We start from the raw sequence: 22735 nt of genomic DNA on the forward strand, positions 1-22735 counted from the left end.
TATGTTCAGGGCAATTACTGCTTCTCTTCACAAAAAGAAATTGATTCTTTTTATCCCTTTACAAATAGGTTATGGATAATGGCCTGAGGTTTAGTCACCATTAACAACATGAAGAAAAACAGATGCTCATGCGTTTCCCACTAACATGTTTCATGTTGTGTCAACATGCATGCCCGACTTCAAAGAGCAGATTTCAGCACTGGCTACCTCGTCTAGCTTCCTCCGCGCTCACAGAGAAACAGTCAGAGAGAGAGACGTCTCTGCTTTGATGAAGCTGCAGATGTGGCTTCATTTATACAGTGAGGAGAAAACAAGAAGTCAAAGAGACAAATATTTCACAGTGAATAATTTAAGATAAGAAGAGACTGGAGGTGGTTTTATTGGATTTTCAAACTAAAAAAATTGAGAAATGATGCTTGAATGGAGCAAAACTTTTAATTTCAGAAACTGACAAATATTTAAGAAACAAATATGGGTTCTAGGTTGGTATGCTATCAAACAATCTCAGAGTACAAGTGGGTTTCTTTTAATTAAAAGTCTAAAAGAAACATGGTATGCATCTGTTTTCAGCCAACCTGTGTCCTGACATTATCAATTTAGTTTGAAATGTATTAATTTATTTGGCAGGGACACTTCACATTAATCAGCATTTCTGTAAATGCACCAGAATTAGCCAAAAGAATATTTTTCATCTGTTGTCCTTGAACAATGAGTAATTTGTCTCGTTGAAAGCAGAGGTAATACAAAACAAGGTTAAAGCAACAATCAATAAATACAATAACAAAATGAAAGGTAAGGTGACTTTATAAAACCTGTTGGAGCAGTACCTGTTTAAATATGCAAGTAAAATCAAATACATACATAAAATATCACAAAGACATGCACCTGAAACGCAAAGCACATACAGTTTTCATTTTGAGTCACAAAAAAGCCCAACTATGTGTTGGTATCTCACATAAAATTCCAAGAAAGCAAATTAAAGTTTATGGTTCCATTGCGGCAAAATGTAAAATGGCACCAAGAGTTTGGATAACATCCATAAGGAGCTGGAGGGGTGAATAACACAAGATAAAAAAACAATTGGACAACTGAAAAATTACAAGAACCCAACCTCAAGTGGGAGGCGCCCTTAGCAGGGCTTGTATAAACTGGGACAAAGGTAAATGCCTCTGAGGCATTTAGATATATACAGTGTCTGCATGGAAAAATACACAAGATGCATTTCAGGTCAAACAACAACAGGAAAAATCTAAATTCACACGCAACAAGATGCCTTTGCAGTAGTCGAGAAGCACTAAACTTAAGAAAATAGGAATTAGCCTTGCATAAATAATAAAATATCAGGATGAATTAAGCTAAATTATGTAACTTTTCTTTGTCAAACACAAGCTAAAATTGAAGACTTGAATTTCATGGAGAGATGCAGAAAGCAGTTGAAATTATAATTGGCTAATTTTCCTTGGATTGGCTCATATACTAAAAAAAACCTATTCTTTTTCTCCTTTGTTAAATGCTACAAATAAAAAAATCTCACTATTAAGGTTAGAAATGCACAAGTTAACAGAACATATGTTTTATATGATTTATTCATCATTTTGATTATGAATAAATAGGATTAGCCTTGCAGTTCTTTAATTTTCTGCTGGATTTAGAACTGCTACAGCTACCAAACAACCTCTAATCCATGTTTTTCTCTTGCATACTAGAGCCTGTCAGTCAGAACAAGCAGGTTAGACCTCAAAGTAAACAGGAAAGTGGTATTTGTCAGGAAAAGCCTGATTGGTGTGGGTCTGGTTTCATGGATCCATGGCAATCAGGGCAAAACACAACACATGTCTGCAGAAAACCTGTCTCCAGAGTTAACCTCTGAAACAAACTTTCCTTTTAGAGATGAAAGACAGGAAAAACAAACAACCACAATCATCTACAGACCTGTTTGTCAATTACAAATATTTAGAGCATGACTCTTCCCATTACTGTCAATACGCAAAAACACTTCCCTAAATTGTTGCTAGTATCATTCAGAGCCCTAATAATTTGATTCATCCCTTTATGTGAAAATGCAGGTGTTCCCCATTCATGGAGGAAGAATTATGAGTGGAAGCTCTTTCAATGGTAATCAAACAATATAGGTCAAGTGTAATGTGCTCTGGCCTTTCTGGAGCAAGATTATTGCTCGGATCAGTTAATTTCCAACTGACAGCAGCTAATGTTTCATCTCTATTGGTGAAGATGGGTCAGGTAATGCTTTAGCAGGTAATTCAGGCTAACCGACAATGAGACCAGTCGCGTTCTTTCAGTCATCTCAAAGTAGAGTGGATTTTAATGCAGAAGAGCAGTAAAAACGCTTTGTCTGCCTACTGAGGTGATAAATGTATACCGGTGTTTTATAGGTTTGCCAATGTAGGGCGGTTAAACCGAGCTGTCGCTAAAAGTGACAGCCGAATCGATGCTAGCTGATGCTACTGCCGCCTAGCCGGAGCGCCCAGCCCCAAAACGGCTACTGATAACGCTCTGCCAAAGATGCGGCCTCTCTCCCGCGATGTGTCTTTCACTCACCTGTTTTTATTGAAAGAGGCGAAATGTCCAGGATTCAGTGACGCTGGAACAGATTATTAACTTCTGACGTCGTCCCCGGTGGAGTCCCGTCGCTTTCAGTTTTCCTCCTCCGCGACTGCGCTCCACAACAGATGCTCGCGCTGATGAGTGGATGATGCCTTCAAAGAGTGTCGGAAATTTGATAATTAAGACTTGAAGGTCGCTCCTGAACCGAAGCGCACGCTTTTGGATAAAAGTTTGAATACATCACTATAGTACATTTGGGATATAATAATATGTATTTTCTTAAATAAAAAAAAAACACAAATTCAATTTGTCTATTTTTTTTTATCACTGAAATTGTTTTAATTTAATACCCTGTTAGAGTTACTGATTTTGTAATACACAAATTTATTTTTAAAAAAAAGTGTATATTGTTTAAAAGTTATCCAATAACATTTTTGGTAAACTTTCATCCTTTTTATAGCCATTCTCCGTGGAAAAAGACGAGACTTCAAGTACCATAGATAAATTACCGTAATGAAATTGAAAGCATCATCATAACAAAACAATGCATTATTATAGATATTCATCTTAGTTTTGACTGGAATGATGCTGGCAGGCACCATTCCAGTCAATATACTGGAAATATATGTAAGTTGAGTCTGTCTTCCTGATTATACTTTCATGCAAAAGTCTGTAGGAAACAGCAATCATCTTAATGAAACACATTAACCAGACTACATAGTTCTTATAGTTTGCTTTCATTATGATCACTGTCGATGTAGCCATTTTGGTCCTTCCTGGACCTGATTGTCTTAAGAAACCATTTTTATTGTGGTTTATATTTCCTTAAATAAGGTGTTCTCAGATCAGAACATATGTAAACACTTTTAAAGTTAGACTTTGATTTAAAAAACACAATTGAAAAGGGGGAAAAAACTCACCTTGTGTGATATCATCACAGACATGTGCTTATGAAAGATTGGTTTTGTGAGGGTAGCTTATTCTTGATTTAAATAACCACCTAAAACTAAAACTGACAAGGGCATCTAATTTCCTAGATAACAAACTATACCTAAAGATAATTTAATTATTCAAAAAGAAAAGCATGTGCAGTAGCTTGAAGTGTTACAGTATATCATTAAAGCATTTGGATACAGAAAGTGAAAGGTAAACAACTTTGTAACTAAGAAAGTAAATAGACACACATATAAATTTAAGGTTTATTATTGTCACCATAACAATAATGTGAATCTCTCTTTATTTTGACCATCAATTCAATCATAATTGTTCTTTTATCACAGGCAATAGTTATAATAGTGCACTTTTTATATTTAAATTATGATACAGACACTTCATTTTTTTAAAACACCTTATTCTACTGACCCTTATGAATGGAGAATAGTTTACAATCTTAGCCAGGGCTGGGTCAATGAAAGTGAAGGTGGTTTGAGGAATGAAACCGAAAATGAAGCCGAGCGATTGTAAAAGTGTGTACTAACAGTGAGGAGAACAACTCTGTACATTTTGTCTGGTGATGATGGGAATACGACGGGGAGTGAAGAGAGGCAAATGAGTGAAGCAAATGCTCAAAATGTGTAAAAGAGAAATAACCAGCGCTTTGCAGGGTTTGGCTTCGGTAGTTAATTTGATATGGTTAGGTTGGGCGAAGTCGCCATGCGGAATCAGCTCGACATATATCTGCTGCGAAGCTTTAATCTCTCTCTCTCTCACTCAGTCATCAGTTCACACACAGATTCCAGATACTAGAGATAAGCATGAGAAGCTTGAGATTCAGACAAAGGTCACAGAGGAAAAGAAAACAAGTCAACACATCTATCAGAGCAGGAAAGGAAAATCAGAGTGACTACGAGTGAATTAGATTGTTATTAAAATGGTTCTCATGACATGGAATACACTTTGTAAACAAACATATGGCAAAACCGAACTCTAAATTAAATATATAAATGAATAAATAACCAAATAAATAAATAAATAATCAAATAAATTCATGAAAAACTGAAACTCCTGCACTTTGTTGCATATTGTGCTGAATGGAAGACTGGTGAAGAACACTGACTGGTCTGGCGTAGTACTGGGGTAACATGTGGATGTCCGAGTTGCTACGTCGTGCTTGTCCAATGGCGTGACACTTGGAGATCCAACGCTTGGCTCGTTGGTGAACACTCAGATGAGGAGCCTGGGGTTGTTGGGAGATGCTTGCTTCCTGTGCAAACCTTGTGAGTCCAGCGTCATGAAAATGTCCACTCATGAGTTTCCTGTTGTTTTTTTGTTGTTTTTTTTACAAGTCATAATGTGATTACAATGGCAATAGGAGACAAGCTTCAGATGAGAGGTGCTTTCTGGTTGATCCGAAGGTCAGGAATGCGCTTCTGATTCAGTCTGGGCACAAACACCTCCAACGAGGTACAGAGATCTATTCACCTATTAACAGTGCCCTCCCCACGGCCCTTATAGCAATGTTCATATATCTGTTCAAACCAAAGCAACCAAAGCAACAAGGGTCCAATGCAGAATCATAGATGCATTGTTTTATACCGTCTCTGAGTAAAAAGGAAATACAAAACAACTCAACGTATGCCAACAACGTTCAGACTGTTTCTGCTGCCGTCTTCACCAACACCACTGTGCTACTGACATCCTCAAATAAAAGGAAATACATTAACACAAATAAAAACCAAAATAAAAAATAAGTTTTTTCACATTCACTTACTTAGCTTACTTGTTGGCTTTCTTTAGATCAACAAAAGCCGCTGCTGGAACTCAAGGATGCAGTTTCTTTAGAGAAAAGCGTAACCTCCTGGTAGCAGGTTGCTAAAATTTAAAGTTTTTATGCTGCAATACATTTACATTTCTCTCCAGATGGAATATCATCTGCATGTTGCTTGAAATGAGCGCCACCATTAATTTAAGGAGTAAATTTTGGACGTGAACCAATGGTATGAGACTATTTTATCTGGTCGTGGCATACACATCAGCACTTCAAAAAATTTCTGTTTGATTTGGGAAGCTACATTTTTAATGGATGGATACCAAACTGCTCATTCTCACACCGCCTTTTTTAAATTAAAGAGTGGTTCCTTAAAACTTCTTCCTCTTTTAAAGGTAGGACTAATGGTGATCCAGAACATCAAGATTATTTTGGCAAAACAATGAAAGATGGGAGGGGAAAAAGGCTCAATCCTTGTTACGGTTAAGCACTTTCAGTGACGTAGCTTGTAACTTGCAGGGAAACTTGAAGGTGGAGTTATTACTGTCTGGTTTCTGGTGCAGCTCAAGCATCCTGCAGCGTGTTCTCGCTCTATCCTACGGTTGGGACTGGGTTCCATTAGAGGACAGGAGGCGGGTTCTCTCCTTGGCCGAACCTCTGCGCTGCAGAACTCCTCCGCTGCCTCCGATGCCTCCGCCGTCTGCCCGGTCGCCCCACTCGCACCTGTCGCCCCCACCCTCAGAGCGCCTTGAGTTTTGGCGGGTGGGGGTCCCGTGGGGACGACTGCTCTTCTCATCTGGGAAGGGATCAACAGAGCAGAACAGGAAAGTCACTCCCAGCGTATATATGGTACAATCTTACCAAACCAATTAGATTGATCTCAGAAATTTTCTAGAAAAAACTAGAAAATTTTGGAAATTTTCAGAGTTTCGAAAGTTGAACATTTAAAACTTTTTGAGTTTGGAAATTTCAAAAAATTAAAAAAAAAAAAAAACATGCAAATTTTTTTATCTCAAATTGTTGAAATTTGTTGAGTTGAAACTGGAACAATTTCAATTTTTCAACCTCAGATTTTTCCATGTTTTTCTCAAAAATTTCTGAGATTAATTTCAAAATTTCCAAGGTTGAAAGGGCAAAATTTGTAAGACAAGGGTCAAATTTTGAGATCAAGTTAAAATAAATTAATTACTGCTTCACTGAAGTTAAAACTCATGGATAGGCAGTCTCACCACATAGGGCTTGCACCAGTGGCTGATCATGAGAGCTGAGAAGCTGGGCTTGAATCGTTTCCACCACTCGTCTGAACCTGCGACTCGGCCCTGTGGATCCAAAACCTTGTTGTTGAAATGTGCTGCACAAATAAACTTGACTGGCTGAAATCTCCAGCAACGTTTTACTCACAAAAATAAAACAACCTAATAAGTAAAATGGACTAAATCCAGTTTAGGGTTTTCAAAGAGTTCTAATTTTTGTTGCTGGGAATAAACTAATAATGATATCTTGACCAACATGTTAGGAAACTGTACAACTCTGAGAAACATTCTTGGACCTTTCATTTGAAAATATTATATGTTAATTGGTTGCTGAACAGGTGAAAAGAAAATAATTCACAGTAAAATTATTTAGCATTTTTAACTGAAAGAAATAAAAATTAAATGTGGGCATTGAGTGTTTTCAACTTGGTTATTTGAAAGCACCTCTGGAAAAAATAAAGAGACCACTGCAAAATTATCAGTTACTCTGATTTTACTCTTTCTAGGTAAATGTCTGAGTAAAATTAACATTGTTCTTTCATTCTATGAACTATAGACAACATGTCTCCAAAATTCCTAGCAAAAAATTAGTATTTACAGTATTTGCAGAAAATGAGAAATGGTCAATATAACGAAAAAGATGCAGTGCTTTCAGACCTCGAAGAATGAAAAAAAAAAATCATATTCAGGAAGAAACAACAATACTACTAACTCGGGTGGAATAACAATGAGGCTCCCAGTAGGGTTCAGTGCAGTGGTTTCTTTTTTTTCCATATATATATATAAAAATCATGTGGATGTGACATAAGGCTTTCCCGTTTAAAAGTATGTGAATCTGATTTGCCTGATATGAGGGAGAACGTCACGCTGTAGATTCCGGTTTCCCTCCTCCCCTCCCTCTCGCTCCTCTCCCTGTCCCGTTCCCTCTCGCCCTCGGAGAAGGCAATGTCCACTTGGAACTTGACAGGCTTCTGGAAGACGGAGGGACCGCCGGAGGACTTGTATTCTGCCCGGAAGCTGGTCTGGGAGATGACGCTGTGGCTGAGCGACGGGATCTGCGTGATGGGGAGACAGAGAAGAAGCAGAGAGACCGACAGACTTACGAGGCGGGAGAGGTACAAAGGGTCCGACGTGAGCATAGGGGAGACAAAGGGTGAGGGTGAGGACAGGAGAGACAGAGAGTGAGCCATTGGTGAAAGCAAAGTGCCCCGTGTACGTGCCACAAGTGAGCGAGCTCAAACAGAAATTAAACAGAGAAGAGTGAAATAATGAGAAGCAATGAGGTGCACAGCATGAGAGTGCATGTGAATGCCTTTCTCCCCCAGAGAGCCATACTCATGTACAAATAAAAGTTGACAAGAGAGCAGCGCATAGGACAGACCGCATCAGATACTCACTGACAGGAAAGCGTGGACAATGTCGGCTTTGACAGAACTCAACGGTTTGTCCCTGATCACGACGAAGATCTGCTCCTCTTTCTCCAAACCGATGAAATTCCCGAACCAGGACTTCTTGGCCAGCCTTGACGGCAATTTAAAAATTGTAAACAGTGAGCGAGAACGTAGCAGCGGAAGAGAGTTATACTGGGTGAATTAAAGAGCAGTCTTACTCTGGACTGGATTCTGGCGTTAGGCTGGACATGTCCTCTGACGTCGGAACTGGGAGAGAAAGATCTAAATTAAAGATAATTTCATAAACAGCTGGAAGTAGTGGAGGACATATCCTAGATTCACCTCGTTTAAAAACAAAAGGTCAACATTTTGGTCTCATTACAAACACAAACCTCAGCGTACTTTACAGATTTACACCAACACAAATAGTTGTAAACCACGAGTAGTTTAGTGTGAATTCACCGTTATGCTCCGATTATGTTTGCCTATTACTTAAAACTAGAGATGCACCGATCCAATATTAACTGTATTGGTTCCAATATTGAAAAATTTCTTGCGGATGTCAGTTTCCATTTCTTTATTATTTATTTTACATTAGCTGTTCCACTTCTAATTGAACAAATGAACATTGTTTTTACATGTTTGACCAAGTCTCTGAAGCTATTGTTGTATTTAAATGTGTTGCACTGGTGCAGAATTATCAAATAAATTTGTAATTCAGTCCATTTATGGATGTGTTTTAAGAAATAAAAATCTTAAGCCAACTCAGTGCTGTTTTACATATTGGATCATATCAGACGACACTAAATCTCAGATATCTGCGTCAGTATCAGAAAATGCAAAAAGTGGATCAGTGCATCCAAACTTAAAATTTTGATGAAGTTTATGGTTGTAATCTGACAGTGAAGATTCATAAATAGTGGCTTATTGTAACAAAACATAAAAACTCACCTTGTAATTTGCGCCGATGGAATCGCGGCGATCCCAGCAAGTTGTTCTTGAAAGAATTGAGGCGAGTCCTCCAGTGAGCGGGGCTGCTGGCCGCCATGCCGCCGCCCCCTCCTGGGCTGGAGGGAGGGGTGAGCGACAGCGAGCCCACCCCTCCACCTCCCTCTGCCCGTGATGAGGATGAGGACGAGGAAGAGGAAGGCGGGGTGGAAGAGGGGTGGTGGGGGTGGTGAACAGGGGTGCCCAACGGTGTGGGCAGCGGAGAGCCTTGGGGGGTAACCTGTGGCACAGAGTGGGCAGAGTTTGGGTAGAAACTCTTAGTCACTGACTTGAGGACAGAGGACGAAGGGAAGAAGAAGCGAGGGATGGGTGACAGGAGTGGGGAGGGAGAGGGCGAGCGGGAGGATGGGTTGTGCAGGGGCAGGGATTTAATGGCCTGCAGGTGGGGACGGTCGGCGGGTCCTTTGGTGGGCAGGGTCTGGGTCTTGGGGTTGGGGGACGCTTTGGGCTTGTCATGAGACCGTGCTGAACGAGGAGTGGTGGCGTTTCCCTGTTTGGACTCCTTTGTGAGGGGGGAAGCAGTGGCGCAGGTCACGTCTGATTGGCTGAAAGTGAAGACGGGGCTCTGGTAGGACTGTGGGGAGTTTGGAGGAGTGTGGGAGTGGTGGGGAGGAGAGATGGAAAACAAGAAAGAGAAGGGATGGAAAATGGAGAAAGGATGGAAATGAATATCATGCTTAATGACAGAAGAGTGCACCTTATGAACAGTGAATGTGCTCAATGCAAATCGAACTGCTGATCATGAAAGATTCAGTTTCAGGGTTTCCCTCAGTGTTTCATAAGCCTGGCGGGCCACCAGGCTTTACTTTTGAACTGGTGTTTGTTTGTTTATTCTGGGATTTTAAAAATTTTTATAAACTCAAAAACACGGTGCGCTGCTGGATGACCTCCCTACCACTGGGGAAACCCTGACGTTGATTGTTTTATTCTTTTTCCAAAAACTATTGATATGAGAGGGTTTAGTGTTGAGGCAGAGAGGAAGTTAAAGTACAGAGACAGGACAGTGGAAGTGAGGCTGTTACTGTAAGCTTCAAATTGAAACTACTTTATTTCAGTAAATAACCACCAGTTGTTCTCATACATGCACAGGGAGGTAGAGATGACATAAAGGGAGAAAATGCAAACTTCCTGTTGAGAAGGATTTTAATTGGAGGAGCTGGAAGTGGTGTGATGATGTTTATAAATGACTGGAGACACTGATATATGGACAGTACAGAAATGATTGTGGAAAGTTGATTTATATTTAACAGTTTCATCTTCAGAGCTGTGAAAATATTGACCGCAAACTGATGTTGATATTTTGCAGAGTGATTAGTGAGGGAGTTCGCTGTAAAAATCTGGAGAAAATATTAATTATTGATTGCTACAGGAAACCATCATCATTTCTAAAAGAGGCATTCGACACAAGATTAACATACGAAAATGATTAGATTCAATAATAAAGCGCATTAAAAGTCAGTGAAGTCCTTACCCTGGGACTGCTGAGGGGGCTTGAGGAGAGACCACTAGAAGCTCCACTGACTGAGCGAGACCTGTTGAAAAGAACCAGCATAGAAAAACAGAATAAAATTAACTTTTAAAGTCTACAAAGAGAGAATTTTGTATTTATGTTCACACACTTACCTCTGACTGTGTGCGGCTGTGTCAAGGGCCCTGCGAGGTGGAGTGGGAGACCCCTGCTCCGTAACACTAAGGACTTCGAGGCTTTTCCTCTCAGGGCGGCAGCGGCCATGACGAGTCAGCATGGGAGAGTCGACACGCTTCCTGGGAGGGTCTGCTAAAAATGTAACGGGACAGAAAAAGAATATTTTTTAACCTAAGTGAAAATTTTTTTGTTTTTTGATACAGTTTTGGCCATTTGTTCTTTTAACAAAAGAACTGCATACTCCACTTAATGATTTTATTAGTAAATTAGCTAAAAAAAAAAATTCAGAATCAATTTATTGTGATTAATCTGATCAACTTGTTCATCCAAAATGTGGACATAAGAAGCTAATAATAAAAGCAGCTTCCCCTCTTGAAAGGTTCGCTCCTGCCCCCTACTGACTCACCAACGTCATTGCGTGGAGGCAGGTCCTCGTCCTCATAGCTTGGGTAGCGTTCCTTCCTGTCCAGCAGTAGGTAATAGATCATCTTCTCCTGGTTTTCTCTAAATATAAAAACAACATATTTACACCAAAATTTAAAGCCACATACTTATGTTTAAATGTAATCTTTTCAAGATATGTATTTCTAAACCAATTAAAATTCTTTATCTTTGCCTTAAAGAGGCAGTATTATGTCTTTTCCAGGCACATAGTGCCATTTTATAGAACAACCACGTTACTATTTTACCTTCAGTTGTATAAAAATTTATATACATCAAATATGATTTGAAATAAATGTCACTGGGTGATTTAAACTCTTGAAATTGTCTCTTTAAAAACTGTCTCTTTCTGAAACTATGCCTTCAGGAGGTCATCACATTAACCCTTTAACAACGTTTTAACCAGCGCTGCATTCAGAAGTAGCTTCTAAAATGAGCTCAGCAGCTGTGCAGTCTGCCAGGTGTTTGCTAATTGCTGTTGGCTAGTCTGAAGGAGCAGAGTGTGGAGGAGAAGGGACTATGTGTGCTCTGTGGCGTGGAAACGCGGGATCTCGGTAAACTGCACCTCCTTGAAGTCAGAGCCAGACCTACCCAGTCGTTTTGCACAGCTGAATGGTTGACTTGGAGATTAAAGGACTTATCAAACATGCATGACAAAATCAAAACAACTCCCCAGGAATGTTTTTGATAACATTAAGACATGATGTAAATCTCAAAAAAGTCGACTTTAAATAACACTGCCCCTTTAAGTTCTACTTAATCCATAAAGTTGACAGGTCAGGCGGGCGAACACAGAAGTTCTCAGCAGTCTTACTCTTCGCATTGCAAATCCCGGGTAAGCTTGACTCGGTCGCGGAAACATCCTAGAGAGTGCATGCTTTCCAACACGTCCGGGTCCAACTCGGTCAGCGACAGTATTCTCTGCACACACACCCGCCTGGGAGGAGGCTGCTCGGGACACGGCTCATTACGACCGCCTCTGTGACACGACAAATCACAAACAACCGGGATTAACTTAAAAATATGGTGCAACATCTTCTGACAGCAGAGAGCAAAGAATGTTTACTCACTGATACCAGGAGTGTTTCTGGATGGCCTCTAGCTGTAAGAGGAACAGGGCAGATGGGGCCATTAGTTTCTACAGTCTGTTCACAGCCAGATGGCTGCAGAGCTGAGCTGCTTTTTTCTTTCTTTTTTTTGCTTTGAATAAATTTTATTATCTCAGAATAATGAATGCCAAATCCAAATTTACAACTTTACTCCTTGATGGAATATAACAGAACAGAACATTTCCAACCCAGGGACTCACGTCCTTCTAAACTCGGCCCTGTTCACAACAAAATGAGAGTGGCTGATTTTAACAGTGTTGTAGAAATGGATAAGATCAGTTTCTCATCAATGGTCCCCAAAGTGAAGGAAATCTGAACCATTTTATTGGTGGATCCCAGTCTTTATGAAGCTGTTTAGATTAATGCTCTGAAGCTTTAATAAAACAGCAGCATTTACTCTCAGATGGTGTTAAATCAAATTACTAACTTCCACTGACTTTATTTAGAGTTCTCAAAGTCAGTGGGACTGAATGCAACAGAAACACTTTTCCTTCCACGTCACCAATATGCAGTGCTGTGTCTTGTTTTACCACATTAAAATCCTAAAATATGCACAGTCAAATCACATCTGGTATCATGGACTGTATCAGAATGACTCACTTATATTGATAGAGGAAAGGGAGTCAATTTTGAAGAAATATGGCCACCATTTACTGAGTTTCTCAGTAAACTCAGGAAATTAATGATGAATTAAATGAATTCAGAAAATGATGCTTAGTGGTAACTTTTTCTTTTTTTTTTCCTATTATTTGCAATTACTTTGGGGATTAGATTGTTCAATGCAATTTTTATGTCAATTGTATCACTATCACATGCTTGTTTTGTGTATTAAAAGTGCAATAAATGTAAATTTAAAAGAAAGTTTCTAAAACGTCGACTAGCGGAAGCGGGTAGCGTACCGTGAGCCTCTTCTCAGGATTAACCTCTATCATGCCTTTGAGCAGCGACTGGCAGTCTGGGGGGATGAAGTGCGGCATGTGGAAGACGCCGCTCTTCACCTTTTCCAGGAGCTGGCGAAGGTTGTCGTGGTCAAACGGCAGAGCACCCTGAAGGTAAGAGGGAGAACAGGAAATGACACAGTTAAATAAACATTTCAAAGTAAAATGAAAGTGAACTGTGAACAGTAGAGGTTAAAACTGACCACCAAGAGGGCAAACAGGATGACCCCACAGCTCCACACATCTGCTCTCCTCCCATCATACTTCTCTCCCTGTAAGACAGACTATCGTAAATCTCAAGTTGATTCAAGTAGAATTCACTTCCTTTACCTGAATTATGAGTTATACAAGCTGAAACGTGGCTACATTTCTGTCAAAAGAAACTCTGTAATCCATTTTAATCCCTGTACTTATTCTGTCTCCACCGACACTGTGAAAACAACATTCATTTCATGGAGCAGGATAATCTTTTAAGTGCCGAGCGCAGTGAGAAAACTCACTTTGACAAGAGATGAGCCCATAAAAGCAACACAGGTCCCACATTTATCGTCAGTTTGAGAGATTTCACTTTTACCTTCAATGGTTTTCAAATTGTTAATGCCATCGCTTGATGTTCAGCTCATGTGACTCAACGCGTTTGCTTATGGATCAATAATTTAATCACATCGTTTGCTCATTTTTATCACAGGTAAAGGCACTCACCCGTATAACTTCAGGACAGGCATAATGTGGTGATCTGAAATCAAAGAAAAACCTTGTTATAAGACGTGTTAATATTTCTATAAATACTGAGGCGAAGACAGGAGTAGTGATAATTGCATAAAAGGGAATTAACAACATGGACTCTTCAAAAGAGTAAAAAGCTAAGATGTGATAAGATTTTCAGTGATCCAAACTTTAATACGCAATTATCAAAGACATAGTTCACCAAATCCAAAATTAATTCACTTAAAATGTTTCTTTTTTAAACACAGATGTAAACATACTGAATTACAAATGTATTTTATAACTCTGCACACTTAAATGCACCGATATCTTTACAAGGTCCATCAAATATATAAAAACAACTTTAATTTGGTCAGTAAGTGCAATTACAAGTAAAACAGTAAATGTAAAACAAATAATAAAGAAACAGAAAGTGGCAAAAACAATAAGTTTACTACTTAGTCAAACGTAGAAATAAACTATAAGAAACTTTCTCCTCAATGGTTCAGAAAGTGTAAATATAATGTAAAATATATGATAAAGGATGACAATGTTCAGAGCACAAAACATAGAATTAGACTATATAGACTGGGCACATTGTCAACAATACCCAAAGTAGAATTTTCCTCAATTTCTCTTTAGTTTAATACTTTGCTCACATTTTGCTCATAAATTAGCCTGTTTCTGTTTTAACACACAAGGCTGGTACTGACCCACAGCTGGTCTCCAACAGGCTGTCCCCCACCTGCAGGGAGGCCATACCGAAGTCAGCAATACGAATGTTGTTCTTCTCATCCAGCAACAAGTTCTCCGGCTTCAAGTCTCTGTGGCTGCAAAAACACAACATGCACACACATAGATTACACGCAGAAGAGGAAATCTATTTCTGACCCGGTCAAAAGAGATCTCAGAGCCAGAGCTCCAAAAGCAAAACACCAACCAGATGGAGTGACTGTGGCAGAAATCCAATGCAGAGATGATCTGCCTGAAGAACTTCCTGGCTTCTTTAGGAGTTAGACGTCCCTTCTTCACCAGGTAGTCAAAGAGCTCTCCTCCTGACACATGCTCCAACACCAGGTATCTGTCATCAAGCAGAACAATGAGCCTGCATTATTACTATAATCCCTCTGTCTCAGGGACGTTTATCTGGATTTGTTTATGATGTCCAGCTTCAAGATGACTGACTACACTAGGTTTATATTTATCTGCATTAATTAACATTTTACCTCTTTGGTGCTATAATAAACAAAAACAGTTTACGAAGGAGTTTCGTTTTCACACCCACTGAAATAAATAGAGTAAAAGTATACGCCGAGTAGCATTCTGATGTTAGCTTTGTTTGTTGTTATTTATATTTCTGTCTATTTGCCAGCTACATCTCAACGTTTTTACTTATTAAGAAAATGCTTCTGCAGTTAGTATAACAATTGGTAAGCATGGGAGTCTTAAAATGACCTTGCAACCTAAATACCAAAAGGAGAAATGAGAAAGTATATGTATTTAATAAATAGTGTAAAAAAACAAAAACAAAAACAAAAAACAACAGGGCTTGGGTCAATAAAAGCAAAACATTGGCTGTTGATGCAGATTATGTTCCCATTGTACCACTTTTTAATTGACTCAATAAAAACACTTGTATGCTCAAGCAAGATTTGGGATCACAACCTTTTTACATTTTTACTTTGTGGGTCAGAAGCTGGAAAGTTTTGGAACCACAGGAGCCCAAAATGATCTCAAAATATCAATAATTACTGGAACAAAATGGCCACTCCATGTCGGCACCTTGAGGGAGCAAATATTTGTCGATTTATGTTTACAATCTTAGCTTATAAAATCTCACTAAGGACTACATCATTTTTAGTGGCACTAAACCATGGCAAATAAATGTTTAAAAATTACAGATTTCTCACCCTTCCTAAAGTAGTTCTGGTTGCCATCTAATTCACAAGTTTTCATTGTTATCATAACTCATTATTGAGCTAGCGTTGTCCCAAATTGCAGCAGGAACTCACAGATATTTGTTGTTCTCATAAACGTCATGCAGCTTCAACACATGCGGATGCTCGATCAGTTTCAGAATGGCAATCTCCCTCTCAACCTGGTTAAACAAAAGACAAAGACAAAAATGCTACAGAGCCAGACACCAGTGATCATTCTGAAGCATCAGAATTAAAGAAAGTAGACAATAAATAAAGGAGAAATACCGCAGTTTGTTTGTGGTTTAATACAGCAGGAAACATTGACAGTGTCCCCTTTTCCCACCTATTGCTGCACTGAAAAAAAAACCCTGTAATTTACGGTAAGATACCGACAGATGTAGTTGCCAAAAAGAACAGTAAAATTTGATCAGAATCAGAATTTTACAATAAAACTGTACTGTATTTACATGGTAAAATACTGGCAATCACAGCTGTCGGTATTTCACCGTAAATTAGAGATTTTTTTTAAGTTTGCAGACTGCCAATCAGCTGGCTGAAAGAAGGCTACTAAACTGTAACCTTGCTTAAAAGAGACAAAGTTAGTCGTTATCAACAGTCAGTCAATATCCTGATTAATCTGCCAGCTAATATCAACTTGTTTTACTTGTGTTACTCTAAAAAGAGCAGAAAGCCAAACAAGTATAACTTTTAGCTGTATAAAACTACAACTTAATATGAACTTTCAAAATAAAGCTTTGAAATACTTTTCAAATTTATAGCAGCCACTTTTATATATTGAGTTTTAGGGGGCATTATTGTGAGTGTAGCAAGTTACAAAAATCCCTCACAAAGCTTGAACTAATGAAAAATAAGAAATGGTTAACTCCTACATAATATAACCAAAACCATAGCAAAACAAGACTTTAAGTTGCTAATGGATCTAAACTCACAGTGCAAAAAAAAATGAATTTTGCTTAAGATTCCAAAATATAGCTCACAGAAGCTTTTTAAAATAAAAGTCCTGCTTTTCAAAGGTTTAATTATCACAAAAGCTGGTTCAATGTTCCCAATGGGCTTGGAAGCTCAAAGATGATGCATTTTGGGCCAAATTCAGCAGCAAATGATAGGTTACAGTTTTAGGCAGTATGCAGAAATACCACCTGAAAATTGATTCAGGAATATTAGCAGTCAGCATTATAATAACTATACAATCAATCCCTAGAAATAACACCTGCTTTTCTGTTTTGAGTAAAAGCAATAATACATTTTTATTTTAAGACCGTATATTTATTTAAGAGCAGCTACGTACCTTCATCAGAACTGACTCAGACAGCTTCTCGCGGTTGACTATTTTGATCGCTACCTTCTGACCCGTAATACAGTGGATGCCGAGTTTGACCAGTCCTGAATGTAGAAAAGAGACAGATATCATTTTGATTCAATATGGTTCAGTTTTATATTGTTTATTCTACAATGGGGGTGAGTCCTCTCACCTGTCTGTCCCTTCCCCAGAGTCTTCTCCAGTCGATACGGCCCAACATATTGAGCAGACTGACTCAGAGACAGTTCCTTACTCATACTGCTCCCACTGAAGGCTTAATACACAATTAGAACTAATACTGCACTGGGATTTATTGCAATTTCTCTAGTACTGTACAGATTTTACATAGGTTGGTGCAAGAAATTATGCTCAACTTTAAATTTCAGGAAGATCACAGCTATTTCTAGTTTACTAACATGTATCATGAAATAACACACAAGTCAAACCATTTGGAAATAATAATAATTCCTGTTCTAAAACGTGGTTAAACAAAAATATATAATTTAAAGCAGAGAAACTGGGATGACAGTTTGTACCAAGGCTGCTTACTGAGTTAAATACCAACCATTGTCCTTAAAATGAACATTATAAGGTACTGCAGGCTAACTAGGATGTTTTACGTATGTACATTAGCTTATTGGTGTATTTTAGTTACATTTATGACGTTAACTACATTTATATGTCATTAAAACAAGCCGTCTGCTTTATGTCATTTTCTATTTGAGCGTAAGAACGAAATGTCCAACACGTACGCTGAGATGTTTGCTCCGAAACCGTGATAAGAGTTATTTTTTCCTCTGTCAGGCCTGTTTTTACAGGTGCAACAACATGCTATCTGAGGCTAGCTTTAGCTTCGACGCCTCGACCAACGGCCGTCTCGCGCCTGTCACAAACACCGACCCCGCTTGAAGTTTCTCGGCGTCGCCAAACGGTCACTTTTATCGCACGGCTGCCACATTCTCTCGGATTGTCGAGGTGAAACGCGCAGTCCTCTCCGGACAACCATCTTCTTACATGTACATGTAATTATATGTGTGTTATTTCTCATTAGCGTAGCGTAGTCCTCCCCCGTCCCCTGCCTCTGCTCGTCTCTGCCTCCCTACATCACTGCAAGTGGCGGATCACAGCATCTTCTTCCCTCTCTCCTCTCCTTCGGCGTGTCCTCCATGGGCGGTGACACATACAGGTGAAACGACACGGCGCAGATCAGCTTATCTTCCTCCTCGCTTCGGATCCTAGTTCACGCAAGCGAAAGGCCCCCCTCGGATGATACTCCGTTTTCTTGCCGTAAATCGATATTTTCGCTCCCCTCTTCCCTTCCTTCGCCCCGCTCGCATCAGCATCCGGGTCTCACTCCCTCTCCATCCTCTCTCTCTTGATTTCTCTTCCCCGCCCTCCTGGTCGCCTTCCTCAAAATACGCTTATCTCTGCATTCACCTCAGCACCTGCCACGCTGTGGGCTCCGTGGGCCGCAGAGGACGCCTCCCTCCCTATTATCATGAAAACACTTGAGTAAACATCACCTCGGGCTGCGGATGGGACGATGAGGAGCTGCTGGCCCAGAAAGATTTCAGTATAACTTGGCAGGCCTGCAGCACTTTATTTAACACGACAGGGATATTTGCAAAAATATTTATACCCACTTGAACTTTTTATCTTTTGTACGGAAGAGGATTAGATGCACTGGAAAACAGAATAAAACAGCTCTGACTTTAATCTCAGAATTCTGATTTTGATCTCAGAATTTTGACTTTAATCTCAGAATTTTGACTTTGATCTCAGAATTTTGACTTTGATCTCAGAATTCTGACTTAAATCTCAGAATTCTGACTTTAATCTCAGAATTCTGACTTTAATCTCAGAATTCTGAAAAAGAGTCAGAATTCTGACTTTAATCTCAGAATTCTGAAAAAAGAGTCAGAATTCTTTCTCCTTTTTTTTCGGTGTCCCTAATCCCCTTCCGTACTTTTGTTCAGAACTAGAAATTGAATATATATTTCATTGGGATTTTAATGAGACAGAAAAACACAAATGTTTTTGTTACAAATACAGATCTGAAAAGTGTGGAGTTATTTGTATTAAGTGCATGTGATTTCTTCCAGAATAAATAATTAGTCACCTGCTGTGACTAAATGATAAACTGTGATTTTTACTCCGGAAAAAAACACATGCACTTAATAGAAATACACTCCACACTTTTCATATGGTAATTTTTTATAATAATAATTTATTACAAAATTATTTTTTATAGATGTAGATGTTCCTACACCTTACTATTTAAGGATCAAAGATCATGACAGAAAAAGACATGCTGGATCATTATGTCATTTGCATTATTTTAATTTAAACAAGTGGTGTGCTGTTTGGCATATTGGGATTACATTCATCTTGAGTTTTCTGGTTACTCAGTTTGTTCCATATTTCCTCTCACTGGAAGATCTGGAAGGTAGAAAAACCTTTAACTGGTGGCCGCCTAAACAAGAAGAAGGAAGAAAAATAGGAAGAAACAAACATTAGCTTCACCGATTAGCAAAATTTGGTATTTGATTAATGTCTTATTGGCTGTGAGAGTAATTCTAAGTGAAAATCTTTGACTTCAAACATTTTCACTCCTTAAGATGAATAAAATTCAGACTAAGCAGAGATGTTTCATTCAAGGTTTATGCCTGCCTTCCCAATAGAAGGCAGGCATAAATATGTGATAGTTTGTAGGGATGTGAACTTACTTTTTAAATCCATGTTTCTTCATTTATCAGGATCCGTCACACAGAGTTTTTATGCAGACGTGGAAGGCATCCATCAGATCCTTGCAGGCAGCCGCTTTCTTTTCCATAACGCTGTAACACAAGACATGACATCCTTAGTCTGTACTCAGAAACACACACCTTATAGAAATTAGCCAACATAGAATTACCAACACAGAGAAATGTAGCTAAATGTTTTCTAAAAGTGCATCAGTGGATTTTTTTTACTGTAATTTGCCAAGTTTTTCTTTTTTGCAGCTCATATTAGTACATCTTCGTGAACTGCCATCAGGAACAAAATCCATGCACCAAATACCTGCTCCTCCTTAAAGTGACAAACAAATTTGTTGTGTAAAAAGCTATACATTAAATTCATGTTTTATTGCTGTTGTTGCATAATTTCATACAGAATTTTTTTTTAAAGTCCAGCCTTTAATTTCAGTATATTTATTCAGAAAGAAAACTATGATAGGCCCTCCATAAAATGCATCTATCAGTAAAAAAAAAAAAAAAAAAAAATTTAAACCAGTAAAATCTACATTATTTGCTTTAATATATATCATTTGTTTAAACTAAATTGAAAAAGTAAGAAGTTCAAATAAGTTTTAAAAGATGTGGTAACGTTATCACTTGTCTACAAGCATGAAATTATTTAAAGAGTAAAAAAGTATTGAATCTATTGAATCTAAGCAACATGTGATTTAATATTTTACAATGATGCCATCAGACAAACAAAAATATAAAGTCATGCAATGCAACTTCTTTTCATTTTAAAGACTAAAATGAAAAAGTGATATATAAAAGTTTCAAAAATAAATTTCAAGCAGAAGAAAGAATATAATGTCAATAACCACAAAAGGTAATGTAAATATGTCTGAGAACAGAATAAAAAGTACTTCCTGTGACAATATATGGTCTTTACCGGATATTTGTTTGACCTCTAATTGTAGTAACAAACTCAGGAGACAGAAAATTACATCAGATAACAAAGCTTGTGTAAAAACAGGAGGCTTCACTTCAACAAACTTTAAGTGTGTGTCTGGTGTATTTTCGGTCAGATCGTGTTTGTTCTTCATTCAGAAGTTACTCACAGTGAGTAAAATAACCCAAATTGTACACAAGTGAGATTAGAAATGATCAATTATAACATTACTCAAGTAAGTAAAAGTGTGTATTTAAACAACTCCTAAAAGTTTTTTTTTTTTTTTTAATTACACAAGTAAATGAAACTGAGTAAATGTATCCAGCTACAATCCAACTCTGAACATTTCTGCCAACTGCTCCACCATGCAGATGAAATATAAGATCATCTTAAATAACAATCTCTTGGCTTCAATCAGTAAACGGAAAATTGGTCACAACGACAGGATGATAAATCAAAACATATAATAACAGAAAAATGATTCAAAATGAATGCTTCTTCTGTGTTTAGAGGTTGAGCTTAAAAATAGGATAGCAAAGGAGAGCAGTCATCTCTCTGTCTGCTCCTTCCTTGTCAAATGGACTAATAGTGTCACTGGTGCTTTTTTAAGAACAATAATGGTTTTGTTACACAGTGTTTCTTCTCCTAGTGACTAAATATCTTGAAATTAAAAACTGTTTTTAAGACTCTTAATAATTCTGCTGGAATAAAATTGTATTTATTTTTTTTACTGGTCCCAATAAACGCGACTTTCTGTAACGTGAGTTGACACCCTGGTACTGTATGTGCCGTTCCTTACGTGTGGAGTCTATTTTAAGCTTCTGATCTATTTATGCATCTCAAGACCTTGGTGTTCCTGGACTTCAAGCTCTATTGTGGTTTGTCAAATAACGTAAACAAATGATCTGTAATTGATGGAGTCTATAAAGCTGCTGATGGCACAAATTCACTTTGTCAGTCAGATGCTATGTGTATTTGCTGCCAGCAATTAGTGTTAAAACTCACCACTTGTCAGCTTCCGCCTTGATAATCTGGCATGGAGCTGGCGCCGCATCAACAGGAACCGGCATTTGGACAGAACAGAACCGGAGGTTTGCTGCAGCAACAGCTGCGGTGAAGTGGGATCACAGAGAGAGACGCTGACGCGGTTGACTGGGTGGGTGGGTTGTATTTAAATTTATTTAAAAGTTTTGATCCATTTTAACTGTAAAACAAATTGAAACTGGGAAAAGTACTTGTCTTGTTAAAGATTTTCTCTCTTTTTATTAGTTTTTCTTTGACTTACATAAATGCATTATCTTATCTAAGTAATATTCCCTGGTTTATATCCTTTGTTTTGTTATTCTTCTAATGACTGTGTGCATGCGTGACCTTTGGGGTCAGCTGTTATGCATCACAATGTCCTCTTAATTCTCTCTGCATGAGGTCCATCAGTTTTAAACCAGTTTGTTAAGGGGCTGAAATGGGAGAAGATTCATTTGCATGCAAAAGGAAAAGGAAACAGAATTAGTTTTAGGTAAGGATGAAAGAAGCAAACAGGCATTTTCCAGGTTTTGAGGATGAAAATGGAGAAACTGCAAAACTGCAGAAAAATATGCATAGCTGTTTGAAACAAATTAGAATAACTAATCTTCTGTTTTTAATTTGTGCATTACAGTATGTTCAGAGTTTTATCATTTATCACAGCAAAGTTGAAGTTTAATTGAAAAAACTGCTAAAAAAAAAACAACTTCCATATCAGAATTAATAAAAAGAACAAACAAAAATGTAATATTTTATATTTTTATTGTATTTTGCTTTTTTTGTAAAATAAAAAAGTTTCTCAAAAATATGGTCATATTTATGACTATATTTTTGGTAAACATTTTTACATATTTACCAAAAATATGTAAAAATTTACCCCACTAAAACAGCAGCATTTTATGGTTTGATTCCTTAACTTTGGAAATATGTTTTTTGTTGCTCCAACCATTGTTATTGAAGAATAAACTAGGAAAGTATTTGTATACCTTGAACTTTGTGCATTTTCTCACTTTATAAACTTTAATATATTTTATCACAACCTTG

General features: G+C 38.1%; 1 protein-coding gene and 1 long non-coding RNA gene across 11 annotated transcripts; both read right to left on the minus strand.

Annotated features, from left to right (window-relative positions):
- Nucleotides 1–3752: 3752 nt before the first annotated feature.
- Nucleotides 3753–18853, minus strand: brsk1a (BR serine/threonine kinase 1a). 10 transcript variants are annotated; one of them, XM_055057879.1, is made up of 19 exons: nt 17175–18852; nt 16991–17085; nt 15775–15860; nt 14703–14843; nt 14476–14592; nt 13760–13793; nt 13261–13329; nt 13019–13165; nt 12081–12112; nt 11825–11989; nt 10976–11073; nt 10548–10698; nt 10396–10456; nt 8868–9498; nt 8135–8198; nt 7923–8046; nt 7370–7580; nt 6502–6591; nt 3753–6080 (listed from the first exon to the last, which is right to left on the minus strand). In XM_055057879.1, exons 1-19 carry the CDS (start codon nt 17257–17259, stop codon nt 5869–5871), a joined length of 2613 nt encoding a protein of 870 aa, XP_054913854.1. In that variant the 5' UTR covers nt 17260–18852; the 3' UTR covers nt 3753–5868. The 10 variants fall into 10 exon arrangements, with proteins under 10 accessions (XP_054913854.1, XP_054913857.1, XP_054913856.1 ...); XM_055057882.1 differs by having other exon boundaries at nt 3753–6068; nt 8135–8183; nt 10548–10701; nt 17175–18851; XM_055057881.1 differs by having other exon boundaries at nt 8135–8183; nt 10548–10701; nt 17175–18851.
- Nucleotides 18854–19282: 429 nt separating this feature from the next.
- On the minus strand, nt 19283–21781 carry LOC129377830 (uncharacterized). The gene is made up of 3 exons (XR_008607981.1): nt 21674–21781; nt 19729–19839; nt 19283–19475 (listed from the first exon to the last, which is right to left on the minus strand). It is a non-coding gene; the product is annotated as an uncharacterized LOC129377830 (long non-coding RNA).
- Between the last annotated feature and the right edge of the window lie 954 nt (nt 21782–22735).

The sequence above is a fragment of the Poeciliopsis prolifica genome, unplaced genomic scaffold (genome assembly GCF_027474105.1).
Source record: "Poeciliopsis prolifica strain line A6 unplaced genomic scaffold, Auburn_PproV2 SCAFFOLD049, whole genome shotgun sequence".
Taxonomy (NCBI): Eukaryota; Metazoa; Chordata; class Actinopteri; order Cyprinodontiformes; family Poeciliidae; genus Poeciliopsis; species Poeciliopsis prolifica.